We start from the raw sequence: 13,685 nt of genomic DNA, 5'->3' as shown, positions 1-13,685 counted from the left end.
CAAACACGAGACAGATACAATTTATATTCTGTCACTGTCTCTACTGTCTTTTGTATTTTTGTATTTTTGTCACTGTCTCTCGTGTCCCTCGTTTCCAAACGCAGCCTAAAGGCTCTAATACCAATTGCGTCAGTCGGATACCGATTATCTTGGAGGCTCAATTGCACATAGAGAATTTAGAGAAAGATGCAAGAATTCACCAAATGAAGAGAAACCGTGATCATCTTTAGGTTTAATCGAAATAGATTATTCAAAACCAAAAATTCATCCCCTAACAACAACTAAATAAAAGTTTAAATAGTTCCCAAAACCCTAGTAATGAAAAGATAGTAAAACCTTAAAATTCAAATCAGCCTACCACACGCCATGATTGTGTTGAAAAGTAAGAATTGACTGTGTTGAAAAGCACGGCGTGGCTGTGTTGGAGGTTGGATGCCCATGATTGACTGGGCATGACCGTGTTGGAAAATATGGCTTGGCTATGTTGATTGTTGGAAAACTGGATTTCATCTCACTAAGGCACAGAATGAAATTAAACGTGCCCCTGTCAAGAGACACAGACAAATTGTGTTCTTCACTGAAAGTCTCGACTGCTCCTACATCAGAAGGTTGCCCACCTCTAGGACTAGTTGAGTCCAAGGCTCGTATACGTAGATTTTATATATATAGTGTCATCGTTGATGAAGAAAATTGTGAGACTATAATAGCAAAAAAATAAAATAAAATGAAATGTAAGTATTACTACTCTACAAGTTGGAGAGTCAGCTCTACACAATCTCTTAGTTTCAAATGGATAATAATGTGAAAGATGATTAAAATAAATTATCTTTATTGATATTTATAAAAAAGATAGTCTTTTTTTTTTTCGTTGATATTCATGAAAAGATGAAGTAAAGTTTACGACCTTATAAATATGATAGAAAAATTATGCATGATGATTACATTAACATGTTAAAGATAGAATTGAGGCCATCTTTAATTGTAACCTTAAAATTAATCCCCAACTTTCTCAAAGATATATAGTGATTTTAGTTATTAGTTATTTTGTCTAATTATAATAAGTAAGATTCATAAGGTTTCCAATTAAATTGTTATAATATAAATACTTCATCTACGATATTAATATTATTTATTAGTAGTATTTCTTGGTCTACTATATGAATAACATATGAATAGTAACTCTTACCACATAGATAATTTATTTCATTATTATAAATCAGTATTATATTATAATAATTATAAAATCATAATTATTATAATTATTTAATAATTATTATTATAAAATCATAATTATCTTAACTATATAACAATAGTAATTATGAAATCATATTTATTACAATTAATGTAGCAGTAGTAATTATGAAATCATATTTGTTACATTTATATAATACTTACAGGATTATAATTATATAATAATTATGATTTCATATTTGTTATAAGAAAATAAAAATATTTTTGAAAATAAAAATAGATTAAGATGGATCGAGTTGCTATTTTGATAGTAAATAAAAAATATTTTTTAATAATTCTAATAAAAAAACCCCCACTGGATCTTTTATTGTCTTTTGTATTGTGTTTTTCTTGTACACGTGATGGTCAAATGCATATATGACGATTGAATGATAACAAAGAGTTGACATCAATACAGAGGGGCAACAACGCGTCTGAAAGACTTCAAAGTTCCAACTTTTCTATGAACAGACACAAAAGACTGCTAAATCAACTCATCTTTCAAAAGATCTTAATGGTTGACAAAATTAATTAATCATTTGATGACTGATTCAATTCTGTATATCCACCAAGACTTTACGTATTCAAGAGACGGTGACGACCTGCTACCTTACAGTATTAACGAAGCGCGACTCCATCTCTGTGTGCATTACTATAAATAGAGCCCTGCAAATCCGAAATATTCAAACACAACTCATCCGCCTTTGCAATTTTATTTGTTACTGCATCTCCGTAAATGGCAGCCTCCTCAGTCATTCCTTCTTTGCTCCTCTTCCTCTTCGTGTTGTTCGCAGCTGTCGCTGCCTCATCCAACCCCAATGGCTACATGCGCCTGCGCTTCTACAACCACGAGAGAATCCTTGGCTCCGGCCCCAGCGCCACTGTCGTGTACGCCGTCCAACGCCGCGATTCCAACTCCGGCGCTGGCTTCGGTAACGTCATCGTCTACGACAACCTCCTCCGATCCGGGGTTGAGCCCGACTCGCCCATCGTCGGTCGGAACCAAGGCATGGGAGTGGGCTCGAGCTTGGCCGAGAACTCCGGCCTCACCAATTTCCAGCTGGTGTTCACCGCCGGCAAGTACAACGGCAGCTCCCTCGCCTTGCAGGGGCTGTTCCCGGTCGCTCCGCTTGGCACCGTGTTCGAAAGGGCGATCACCGGTGGCACCGGACAGTTCCGGCTAGCCAGAGGCTACCTCTTGACCACTGAAGTCCGTGCTACCAACACAACCCTCACCGGACAACTCGACGCTTATATCACCTTCCGTTGAGATCGACATTTATGCAATTTATTCTTTTCTACTTATTTATAATTATTTCATAATCCTTGATTTTATGTATCGACACAAATTCATCTTAATGAGCTGATTTATATTACAAAAGATCATGACTGTTTTTGGTGATCAAAATTAAAGGTCGTTGGTGCATGATTAATTAGTTCTGTTTTATCTTTTTCGTTATGAGCAAATTAAAGACCTCAACCAAATTAAAACTTGAAGAGTTATATAAGAAGTAAAAAGTGGAACATATACAACCATTTAGTTGCTAAGTTTTACAAAAGAATCTATTAACCGCAAGTTTTTCGCAGCTCGTAAACATGATTTTTGAACACTAAAGAGATATTGGAGAACCAGATACAAAGATCTGATTGTTATTTGAATTTTCTACCATAATTACTATTGGAGAATCAGATACAAAGATTTAATTATAATTTGAATTTGATATTATAAATCATATAATTATGGTAATTTATATTTTACTGTAATTTAGTTTGTAAATTTTCTAAAATAGTTTAGTTTCCAGATTTAAATATTTGTACTCTATATATAGTTTTCTAATTCAATGGAAAAGAAACATAAAAAAATTTCTATCAATTTATTTTGTCTTTTATGGTATCAGAGTCATCGATCTCCCTCCTCCCCATGGCCACTGATCAAACTCAGGCGGTCATCCTTAATGCTTCCTAACCCGGCCTCCCCTCTCACTCTCATCAATATTTCTCATCAAAATATTATTAAACTTATCTCCACCAATTATATCTCGTGGAAACTATTCTCTCATTCGATACGATCTCTTCAAATTTCTTGATGGCTCTTACCTATGTCCACCACCCACAGTTCATGTGAACGACGTTGACATGCCAAATTCAAATTACCTTCCTTGGATCCAAAGACAAACTTCTTTTTGGTGCTCTTGTTGGCTCCATCTCATCTCCTCTAATTCCTCTCATTGCAAACACCTCTCACAATGCTTGGCCACCTCTTGCGATGCTTGCCCTCTTATGCAAGTCTATTCTTGCCCCAAGAGCAATGCTTGGACTATTCTTGCTAATACTTATGCTCGCCCGTCTCATGGTCACATCAAGCAAATCAAGGATCAACTCAAATGGACCTATTAAAGGTTCCCAATCAATTTCAGAATATATGCAGTTTATTAAATGTCGTTTTGATGAACTTGCTGCCCTTGGTAAACCAATGGATCATGAGGATCTCATTGAAATAATTCTTGTTGGCTTGGACGATGATTACAAAACCATTGTTGACATTATCAAAGGTATACACTAATTTCCTTTGATAAATTACATGAAAAGTTGATTAATTGGGAACTGTCCTTGCGCCATTCTCAGTCCTTGGCCTCTCCTCTTCTGCCACGACCAAAATAGCAACTAGCCGACCTTGATCCAACATCCACAATTTTTCTTGGAAAACTGTCTACCTTGTCCAATCTAGTCTCTTCCGGTGTCATAACGTCCGCCATGTCCGTTTCTTACGTTAGGGGTGTCATACTTTCTCAATGTCCACTTTTTAGATTGTACTTATTCCCTTTGCATCATAGACTGTAGCTTACCATCTGATTCCAACTGGGCAGTCTTGACCACCACAACGGCAATAGCAACCGAAGGCCAATATGGCCACTACTCTCCACCTCTCCTATCTGGCTTCTTTATAGTGGTGCATCTCATCATGTTACCTCTACCTTCAATAACCTGTCGTTGCATGATGGTCCTGATGACATTGTGATTGGTGACAGTACTAGGTTTCATATCACTCACATTGGTTCTACTACCTTAAACACTGTCTTTCAATTTTAATTTACAGAAGATTTTGTGTATTCCCACAATGAAAGAAACCTTATCTCTATTTTTAAATTTTGAAGGATCCAATAAAACTTCTATTACCCACTACTTTTTGTGTGAAGGATCTACAGATGATATTTATGAGTGGCCGGCCTCACCAACTTCCTCCTCTTCCCTCATTGCATTTTCCAGTGTCAAAGCTTCTCCTTTTGAGTGACATCATTTAGGACATCCATCTGAGTCTATTTTTAAATACTTAACTACTAACTTGAATTTAGATTTATCATCCAGCTTATCACATTGGTTTCATTGTAACGATTGTCTTTGTAATAAAAGTCACAAATTACTGTTTTCTCAATTTTTTATTATCTCTACTGCTCATCTACAAATTATTTTGTTTGATATATGGACCTCTCCTATCTATTATGTTGACCAATACAAATATTACGTTATTTTTGTTGACACTTCAACCACTACATCTAGCTCTATCCCCTTCAATGCAAATCTGATGTCTCTTTCATTTTTCGGCGCTTCAAAGCTCTCGTTGAAAATTATTTTAAACAGAAAATTATCACATTTTATTCTGACAATTGGGGGGAGGGGTACACAACTTTATCTTCGTTCTTAGGTCAACATGACATTTCACATCTCACATCACCACCTCACACTCTAGAAGACAATGGTTTCTCTGAGCATCGCCATGTCACATTGTTGAAACTTATCTTGCTCTCTTGTCCCGTACCTCTTTACCTCTTACCTTCTGGTTATGCCTTCTCCATGGCAACCTACCTCATCAATCGCATGCCCACTGCAACTCTTCATATGGTGTCTCTTTACTACAAATTATTTAGCTCTCTCTCAATTACTCCAAACTTTTGTGCCCTTTGGATGTCTCTGTTAGCTCTGGCTTTATCCTTACTCTTCTCACAAACTTGGCCCTCGCTCTTCATCTTGTGTCTTTCTTGATTATTTTCTCACTCAAAGTGTCTATATCTATGTTATAACCCACCACCTAGTTTATATCTCTCGTCATGTTCGCTTCGTCGACTCTATTTTTCCTATGTGTGGTCATCAACTTAGCCTTCCATGTCATGATAAGTTATGTATGATGTCTTATCCTAGTTCTAACATCCCTACAATAAGTTATGTGTATATGTTAATTGTCTTAAAGTTTTAGACCTTCTAATCAATGTTGTTACTAACTTCAAATTGATCATATCTCTGAGCACATATGCACTTCGGGGAACTTCAGAAACTATAGCACTTGAATGGATCCGATTGGCAACTTACTCTTTCTTGTCATGATAAGTTATGTATGATGTCCTATCCTAGTTCTAACATCCCTACGATAAGTTATGTGTATATGTTAATTATCTTAAAGTTTCAGACCTTCTAATCAACGTTGTTAATAACTTCAAATTGATATCTTTGAGCACATATACACTTCGAGGAACTTCAAAAATTGTAGCACTTGAATGGATCCGATCGGAGCTCTCTAGATCTGTCAATGGATTTTAGTCAAAATCCATTGACAGACCTAAGAGTTTTAGATTTCTGAAAATTTATCATGAAATAGAAGATGGTAGTATAGTGAATATATTTATGGTGTCCATGATTGATTTTGACATCCCTATAATAAATTATGGATAAAAATTAATTAAAAAAAGATAAAATTTCTTTTGAACCTCTGAAAAAGCCTTAAATGATATTTTTTGAGGTTGAAACATGACCCGCTACGGGGTTCCACCCTGATAACAAATGTAGATTTCTGAACTAACTTCAATTTGGCGTGTAAAATGTCTCATTCTGATATTCGAGTCAAAAGTTATGATTTTCAAAAGTAGACATTTGACACATACACATAACTTATCGTAGGAATGTCAGAACTAAGTATGAACATCGATCATATATACCTCCTACATACTAACCTCTCCCATCTCATTGCAAGTTTTCAGAAATTCAAATCCCCTAGATCTATCGATAGATTTATGTCAAAACTTATTAATGAATTTAGATAGTTCTGATCGGACTCATTTCAACTTATTTAGGTTTATGCAGTGCCCAGAAATCCAAAATGTCATTCATTATCATCGTAAAGGATTTCTAACATTGCTCAAAAGGTCCAAAAAGTTTCAAACTTTGTGTCAATTGACACAAGTCTATAACTTCGTGTTGAAGATTCATGATCAGGATTTCTCACCATATCTCCCTTCTACACACTCACTTTTTCCATCTCATTGCAAGTTTTCAAAAATTTGAGTCTCCTAAATAAATCAATAGGTTTCACTCATTCTAACTTTTATAGGTTTATTAGGTGGTTAAAAAGATTTGAAATTTTTAGAATATTGTGGTGTTAGTTTTTGTAAACCAATACCATAATGGTGCCGATCTTTGAAAACTAGCATCATAGTGTGTGATCAAAACCAACACCATAGTCTATGTTAGTTGGCACACGATCATAATTTTATCTACGTCTATTAAGATTAGGATTAGAGACCATATCTATATTCTACACACTCCACATTTCCATCTCATTATAAAATTTTAGAAATCCAAAATTATCTAGGTACATCAATGAATTTCGATCAAAATCTATTGATGGTCCTAGAGATTTAATCGGGCTTATTCCAACTCTTGTAATTTGCTACAGTGCCTTGAAGTTCAAGGGCCCCCTCTGTTATTATTATAAATGATACCCAACATTGCTTAAAAGATATAGAAAATTTCAGACTTTGTGTCAATTAGCACGGATCTATAACTTTGTATAGGAGACTCTAGGATTTCTCACCACATTTTCCTTTTACACACTCAGTGGCGGATCCAAGGGGGGGCTCAAGCCCCCCCTGAGATCGCGGTAGCACTTGGAGGCTTGGAGGCTTGGAGCCACGTCCATGGTCTTGGGCGCCGTTTTGGGAGGCACCGCTCCGCCGCCGCTGTCGCGCTTCCCACGCTCCTCCTTCCCTCGTCCTCTCCCCTCAGCCGTCTCCATGGCCGCGACCTCCGCGAATCGCAGCGCCGGCGCTCATTCCTCCTCCCCTTCGCCCAGATCTAACCCTAGCGATCCGCCTTCGTTGCTTGTTTTCTTAGGTCCTCACCCTATTTCAGGCTTCATGTTTCCTTCTTCAATACGATTCTACTGCATCGTTGTCTTCGTATCTGATAGACTGATCGTGGAGTAATGTACCTTGAGATTGCACTGAATAAGCTAACTCTGCCATACTTTTTCTTCTGCCTGTAAAGTATATATGCAGTCGATAATTTACTTTGTTGTTGGATCCATACTACCTCGAGTTGAAAATTTGGCAGGCATCAAATTGTTGAAGGAGAACATTTTCTATGGAATGGTGTGTCACGACCTTATGGGGAAACAATTCGGGCGTTTCTAGCTTTTTTCCAATATCAGGTGACAGAGTATAAACAAGATTGTGTTTCTCCATGGCCACATTATTCTTTGGACATGCTTAACCAAAGGGCCTATTAACTTTACCAGACAATGTTTTATTTAGTTAAACATTTATATACCTAGCACATCTATGTTCTCAATGTGTTAATCAACTTTTAACTTTTCTTCGTTAGATTTTAGTATTAATCTTTCTCTTCATGGGGTTTTTTTGCATCAAGTTGTTCAAAATAGCAAACATAATGCAAAACATCACATTGATTCAGTGACACAAATGAAATATAAATTGACTTCTTGGCAATGGATTGTTGACAGTGGCGGATCCAAGGGAAATGAATTTTGGGGGTCTTCTGCTGCAGGCGATTTAGGCCTTTGAATTTTGGGGGTCTTCTGTTGCAGCTTGCAGCAAGCATATTAAATCAATTTTTGTGGCAGATATAGGTGGAATTTATTATATTGTGGCAAAAGGATCTCTTTTTAAGTTTTGCACTGTAGATTTATGCATCGTCACTTCAATAAACTCTAGGTGACATGTAGGGGGTTCAGTTTGCAGATAGACATGTTATCCTTAATCACTGCAGAGGGAAATGAAAAAAATCTGGTTCCAATTGGATGCTTAAATGGGAGAAGACATGTTATCCTTAATCACTAAAGATAATAGATGGGTACTGTAATATAAGTATTGTATTTCTAAGGTTTTTGGATATATAGTTGGTGAATTCCTTAGTGTTTGCCAAGCTTAGACCCTATTTAGGAATTAATCTTAAATTCATAATTAGTTCATGATAACATTCATAGATTCACAATGATCGAATGCTTAACCTTTACTGTACTTCTTCAAGTTGTTGTTGTGATTTGTGGTGTTTGCAGATTTGTAAACTTCAATTTCATCTTAGCAATCAGGACCTGCTCTGTACTCATACAGTCATATTCAATCTCCTCATACAAGGTACTTTTAATTATCGTTATTAATTGTATTTTTATTATTATCGTTATTAATTGTATTTTTATTTTATATATATATTTATTATATATTAAAAAAAATTGAGCCCCGGTTGAAAAACTAGTCTGGATCTGCCACTGTACACACTCACATGCATCTTTCATCTTATTGTAAGTTTTCATAAATCTAAGTCCCCTAGATCCATCAATGGATTTTGTCTAAAATAAAATTCATTAATGGACCTAGAGATTTCCGATCATATTCATTCCAACTCTTATGGATTTATTAGATGAATCTAAGTTCAAATAAATTCTCATTTATTATTTTAAGGTCCTCTCAATAGTACTTAAAACTATTTAAACTTTCAGAACACTGTGGTACTGATCGATCTTCGAAAATCAATACTATAACGATCTTGGTATTTAAGTTTTGGTGCTGCATGCTGAAAACCAACACTAAAATAAAATTTTTTATTTCATTTATTTATTATTTTTATTAATAAAATCATCTTTATTATTTTTATTTTTTATTTTTAATTAGATATTAAAAAATAAAAGATATTGAAAATAGCAAAAATATTTTTAATGTTTTATTAATATTCTTTTATATTTTTAAAATTTTTATTAAACTTTAAAAAAAAGTAAAAATACATAAATTTAGAAGATTATTTATGTCAATTAAAATTAAAATTTAATTTAATTTAAAATGAAAGAAAAAAATAAAGAAAAATATTAAATGTTCGATGTTCGATACAAATAAAAAAGGAAGAGCAGTGCCAAAGGGATAAAATAAAAATTAAACGTGTCTTTTTTAAAAAATAAAATTTTAATATTTCTTTTGGGTATTCTCAATTTGAAATGCGTTGAGAATTTGTCAAATATTGAATGTTAACGAAGAGTTGACATCAATACAGCGGGGGCGACTACGCGTCTGAAAGACTTCGAAGTTCCAACTTTTCTCACCCAAGAGACAGAGAGCGAGAGAGAATATGAACAGAAAGGACTACTAAATCAACTCATCGTTCAAAAGATCTTAATGGTTGACGAAATTAATTAATCATTTGAAGACTGATTCAATTCTGTATATCCATGAAGACTTCAATTCAAGAGACGGCGACGACCTGCTACCTTACAGTATTAACGAAGCTCGACGCCGTCTCTGTGTTCATTACTATAAGTAGAGCCCTGCAACTCCGAAATATTCAAGCACAACTCATCCGCCTTTGCAATCTGTTACTGCATCTCCGTAAATGGCAGCCTCCTCAGTCATTCCTTCCTTGCTCCTCTTCCTCTTCGTGTTCTTCGCAGCTGCCGCTGCCTCCTCCAACCCCAATGGCTACATGCACATGCGCTTCTACAACCACGAGAGAATCCTTGGCTCCGGACCCAGCGCCACTGTCGTGTACGCCGTCCAGCGCCGCGACTCCAACTCCGGCGCTGGCTTCGGCAACGTCATCGTCTACGACAACCTCCTCCGATCCGGTGTCGATCCCGACTCGCCCATCGTCGGCAGGAACCAGGGCATGGGAGTGGGCTCGAGCTTGGCCGAGAACTCCGGCCTCACCAATTTCCAACTGGTGTTCACCGCCGGCAAGTACAACGGCAGCTCCCTCGCCCTGCAAGGGCTGTTCCCGGTCGCCCCGCTCGGGACCGTGTTCGAACGGGCGATCACCGGCGGCACCGGACGGTTCCGGCTAGCCAGAGGCTACCTCTTGACCACGGAAGTCCGTTCTACCAACACAACCCTCACCGGACAACTCGACGCTCATATCACATTTCGCTAATCAGTTATTGATCTATCATTACTTCAGTAAATTGTATTTAGGAAGAAAGAAAAAATTCATTTATATATCCACTTCGTCATTTGGAGGTTCTCATAAATGGGCCTTATCTTGGGCCTAAGCTGAACGCCCACGCAACAACGGGATCCACTTGCTAGATTCTGACATCGACGCTCCCATCTCATCCCTCTGCCACGTGTTCTCCTTCCCTGCCACAAACATAATCGCCGACGCGTCATTCTTCACCCAGCCGCCACCGCTCCGAAGCACGACACGTTTGATTCACGTCGTGCCAGCACACCGTCAAAGTCTCGGCCCAATGACACTCGCAACGGGACCTACCTCTGAAACAATGATAAGACAGGTGCATTCGGGTGAAAGCTGAGAACGGGCATCATAATTTTCACCAAAGTTAGGAAATGGCGCCGACACGGTTCCCGCCCAACATCCCACCCGATTTTGAACCCGGCACGTGGAAACGCGTTTCCAGATAAGAGTGCGGCAGGTCCCACCGCCATTGCTGGCTTCCTCGAGGCCTCCTTCGTAGCTTCCGGAGAACGCTAGAGTTACGAGGCCGCCCGCCCGCTATATAACCACCAACTCTCCCTCCCCCAAAATTTCTACCTTAATTTTCCAGTCCATGGAGATGATGAGGTTGCAGGTGGAGCTGCGCGGCGAGACGGAGGAGGAGGAGGAGATGGCGACGACGGCGTGCGGGTGGGAGACGCCGAAGAGGGCGGAGTGCCGGATACCGACGCCGGTCCGCTGCCCGGCGCCGCCCAAAAAGAAGGCGGTGGTGGCGGCGGCGGGGTTCGGGAAGAGGAGAGAGCCGCCGAAGAATGGGTACTTCCACCCGCCCGATCTCGAGGCGCTGTTTGCGTTGGGGCCCAGGAGAGGGGCCTTTGCGTGAGTCAAGCAAGCAGTCAAGCAGAGACGTTCTTTCTTCTCTCCTGTAAATGATCGACGGCGCCACTGCAGTGGCGCTCTGCTAGTGATCGCGTCAGGGTAGATTAGATTCGTATCTTCTTCTGTACGTAGTTAGGATTCTGCATTAGCTTAAGCACGAGTTGTTTTGCTAATTAATTACGTACACCTTGTAACTTATGTACCTCCAACTTTCACAGATTTTGAACACACGAACGTTAACAGCGTTGCTATTTCTTTGTACGTTAACAGCTAGTATTAGACTGAGAGAAGAAAGTGGAAGAGGACGAACGAGAACGAAGAGCTAGTACTTCGTTTGTCCGTCCTTGTTCGTTACTTGTTTGGTTCGGTTCTGGACACATCGACTTATTTGGAGCTTCCTATCTTGCTCGAAGCTTTCCACCACGGTCCCCTCTTTACTGTGTCTGCTGTAAGCCTGTGTATTCCCATGCCGATTCTGTGAGGCAGTACAAGCGTGCTGCAATCGTAGAGAGATCGAGAAAAAAGGAAAATGCGATTCACATCCAAGCCCGCCCTCACCGAATCCAAGCTATTGGGAAGGCATGTTTTATAAGGCCTTGAATTGGGCTGGCTGCTACCCAATTTGTGCTATCCCCCCCTTCCCACCAGAGTTTCATTCATATGTCCTTGAATTAATAGTTCACTATTCGATATTACTTTCTTATTTACTTAAAAGATAAATTTATGATAATTTATGTCTATTATTAATTAATCTTCGATCCAAGGAGAGCTAGGGGACGATCGATGTTATGTGGTGGAGAGAGCACATGAAGAATCATGTGCAAGTAGAGGAATTGGGCTTTCACAGCGGCGCCATGTCTCTCCCTCTCCCCCACTCCACCTGCAGGCTGCTCAACCGATCCTAACAATTTGTCCGTTGCATTCGCGCGCGCTAACAGCGGAATCACATGGCTTCAATGAACGAAAGGTGCGAGCGAACTAACTAACTCATTAAGCTTCGCTTCCTGATGGCCGTCGCCGACTGACATGAAGACGCTGGCTTTCTCTGTAACATGGCAGCCGCATCAGACTAATTGATCACTTTGTCCTTTCATGCCCTTCTTAATATTTGTCGTAGATTGTGCGGCATTGCTCGATTGAGGCCACAGTTTTACGTGGTCAAACAACTGCTTCTCAATGATTCTCCCGAACAGCGTAAGTCGGTCAGTCAACGCCGTGTTTTTTGACTCGATGCGGGAATAAACTATCCTGTCAAGGCATTTGAGGAATCTCCCCTCGTGGCATCGGCCTTGTCGTCAGAACTTTGGCCGGAATAAAGACGATATTGGACACATGGTGGACGGAGCTAGGGGCTGAGATATGCATATTAATTGACTCGTCGCCGACTATTGATAACGATAATTTAGTCGCAATATATGGAGCATTGATCTGATGAAACTATGTTTGGTGATGAAAAGAGGATTCTGATGAACTGATCTGAAATTTAAACTTGAAAGCGTTTCAGTTTGTTCTTTGTTTTTCTGCAGGCACACAGTTTCACTGGCAGATTATTAGAATAGTTAAAATCTCGGGAACAGATTCCTTGAGGACCATGGAACCGTGAACAATGCTTTTTATGTTGATAAAAGAAGAGCATTTTTTTTATTTTGTAATAAATAAATCAGCTGTATCGAGCGCTATATAACAGCTTCAATCAATCAATCTCCACCACTTCACCGCCTCGTTCGAGCCGATTCTTAATTCCCTCATTCTTCAATGATCGCCTCTGTTTGCTTTCCGGTGGCGCCGGCCGGCGCGCGAGAAATGGAGGAGATGTTGACGGAGGAGAAGTGGAAGGCATGCAAGAAGCGAGGGGTGCTGAGACGATCGGCGAGCACGCGAGGGAGGAGCACGGCGTCGAGGGCGACGCCGGTGACGCGGTCGTTGTCGGGGCGATGCGCGAGGCTGGTGAAGGAGCAGCGGGCAAGGTTCTACATCGTTCGCCGCTGCGTCAGCATGCTCGTCTGCTGGCGAGACTGCTCTTGATGCCTCTGTGTGTCGATTAAGTCATTGATTCCTTTGTCGGGCATGGTCGGCGTCTTCAGTGCAATCGCCGTCCGTGGAGGGAAGAATCGAGGAGTTAGGTAGGTCCGCAGGACTGCTGGTAGACCAAATTACAAGATGTAATTTTTCATCTTCCAAAAATTATAATTTTCTCCTCAAAATATTCGAATAGTTCAATGGGTTTGTAGAATATTGCATTGGAGTGGATGTCATCTTCGATCTTATAGAAAGCTCCTTAAAAATTGATACAGATCCTGTTCATCCCACAATGAGTGTCACTGAAAGCTTAAAGAAACCGAGGGGGGAAT

General features: G+C 39.4%; 3 protein-coding genes across 3 annotated transcripts; all 3 read left to right on the top strand.

The window, feature by feature from the left end:
* The first annotated feature begins 1,966 nt into the window (after positions 1–1,966).
* Positions 1,967–2,570, top strand: LOC141832857 (dirigent protein 22-like). The gene has a single exon (XM_074720226.1). It carries the CDS (start codon positions 1,967–1,969, stop codon positions 2,498–2,500), a length of 534 nt encoding a protein of 177 aa, XP_074576327.1. The 3' UTR covers positions 2,501–2,570.
* A 7,309-nt stretch (positions 2,571–9,879) lies between these two features.
* Positions 9,880–10,437, top strand: LOC141832831 (dirigent protein 22-like). The gene has a single exon (XM_074720203.1). The coding sequence runs from the start codon at positions 9,898–9,900 to the stop codon at positions 10,429–10,431; it is 534 nt and encodes a 177-aa protein (XP_074576304.1). The 5' UTR covers positions 9,880–9,897; the 3' UTR covers positions 10,432–10,437.
* Positions 10,438–11,068: 631 nt separating this feature from the next.
* Positions 11,069–11,578, top strand: LOC141834132 (cyclin-dependent protein kinase inhibitor SMR5-like). Its single transcript, XM_074721583.1, has one exon. The coding sequence runs from the start codon at positions 11,069–11,071 to the stop codon at positions 11,336–11,338; it is 270 nt and encodes an 89-aa protein (XP_074577684.1). The 3' UTR covers positions 11,339–11,578.
* The last annotated feature ends 2,107 nt before the right edge of the window (positions 11,579–13,685 follow it).

This window comes from Curcuma longa, chromosome 8 (genome assembly GCF_044706935.1).
Source record: "Curcuma longa cultivar G26 ecotype Majalengka, Jawa Barat chromosome 8, ITB_CL_G26_1.1, whole genome shotgun sequence".
In the NCBI taxonomy this organism is placed as follows: domain Eukaryota; kingdom Viridiplantae; phylum Streptophyta; class Magnoliopsida; order Zingiberales; family Zingiberaceae; genus Curcuma; species Curcuma longa.
Note: the sequence above shows the minus strand (reverse complement) of the source record. Positions and strands in the feature narration are given on the sequence as shown.

What these genes read in the sequence shown, in the direction of transcription:
- LOC141832857 (XM_074720226.1), top strand. Translation starts at nt 1,967, where the DNA reads ATGGCAGCCTCCTCAGTCATTCCTTCTTTGCTCCTCTTCCTCTTCGTG.
- LOC141832831 (XM_074720203.1), top strand. Translation starts at nt 9,898, where the DNA reads ATGGCAGCCTCCTCAGTCATTCCTTCCTTGCTCCTCTTCCTCTTCGTG.
- LOC141834132 (XM_074721583.1), top strand. Translation starts at nt 11,069, where the DNA reads ATGGAGATGATGAGGTTGCAGGTGGAGCTGCGCGGCGAGACGGAGGAG.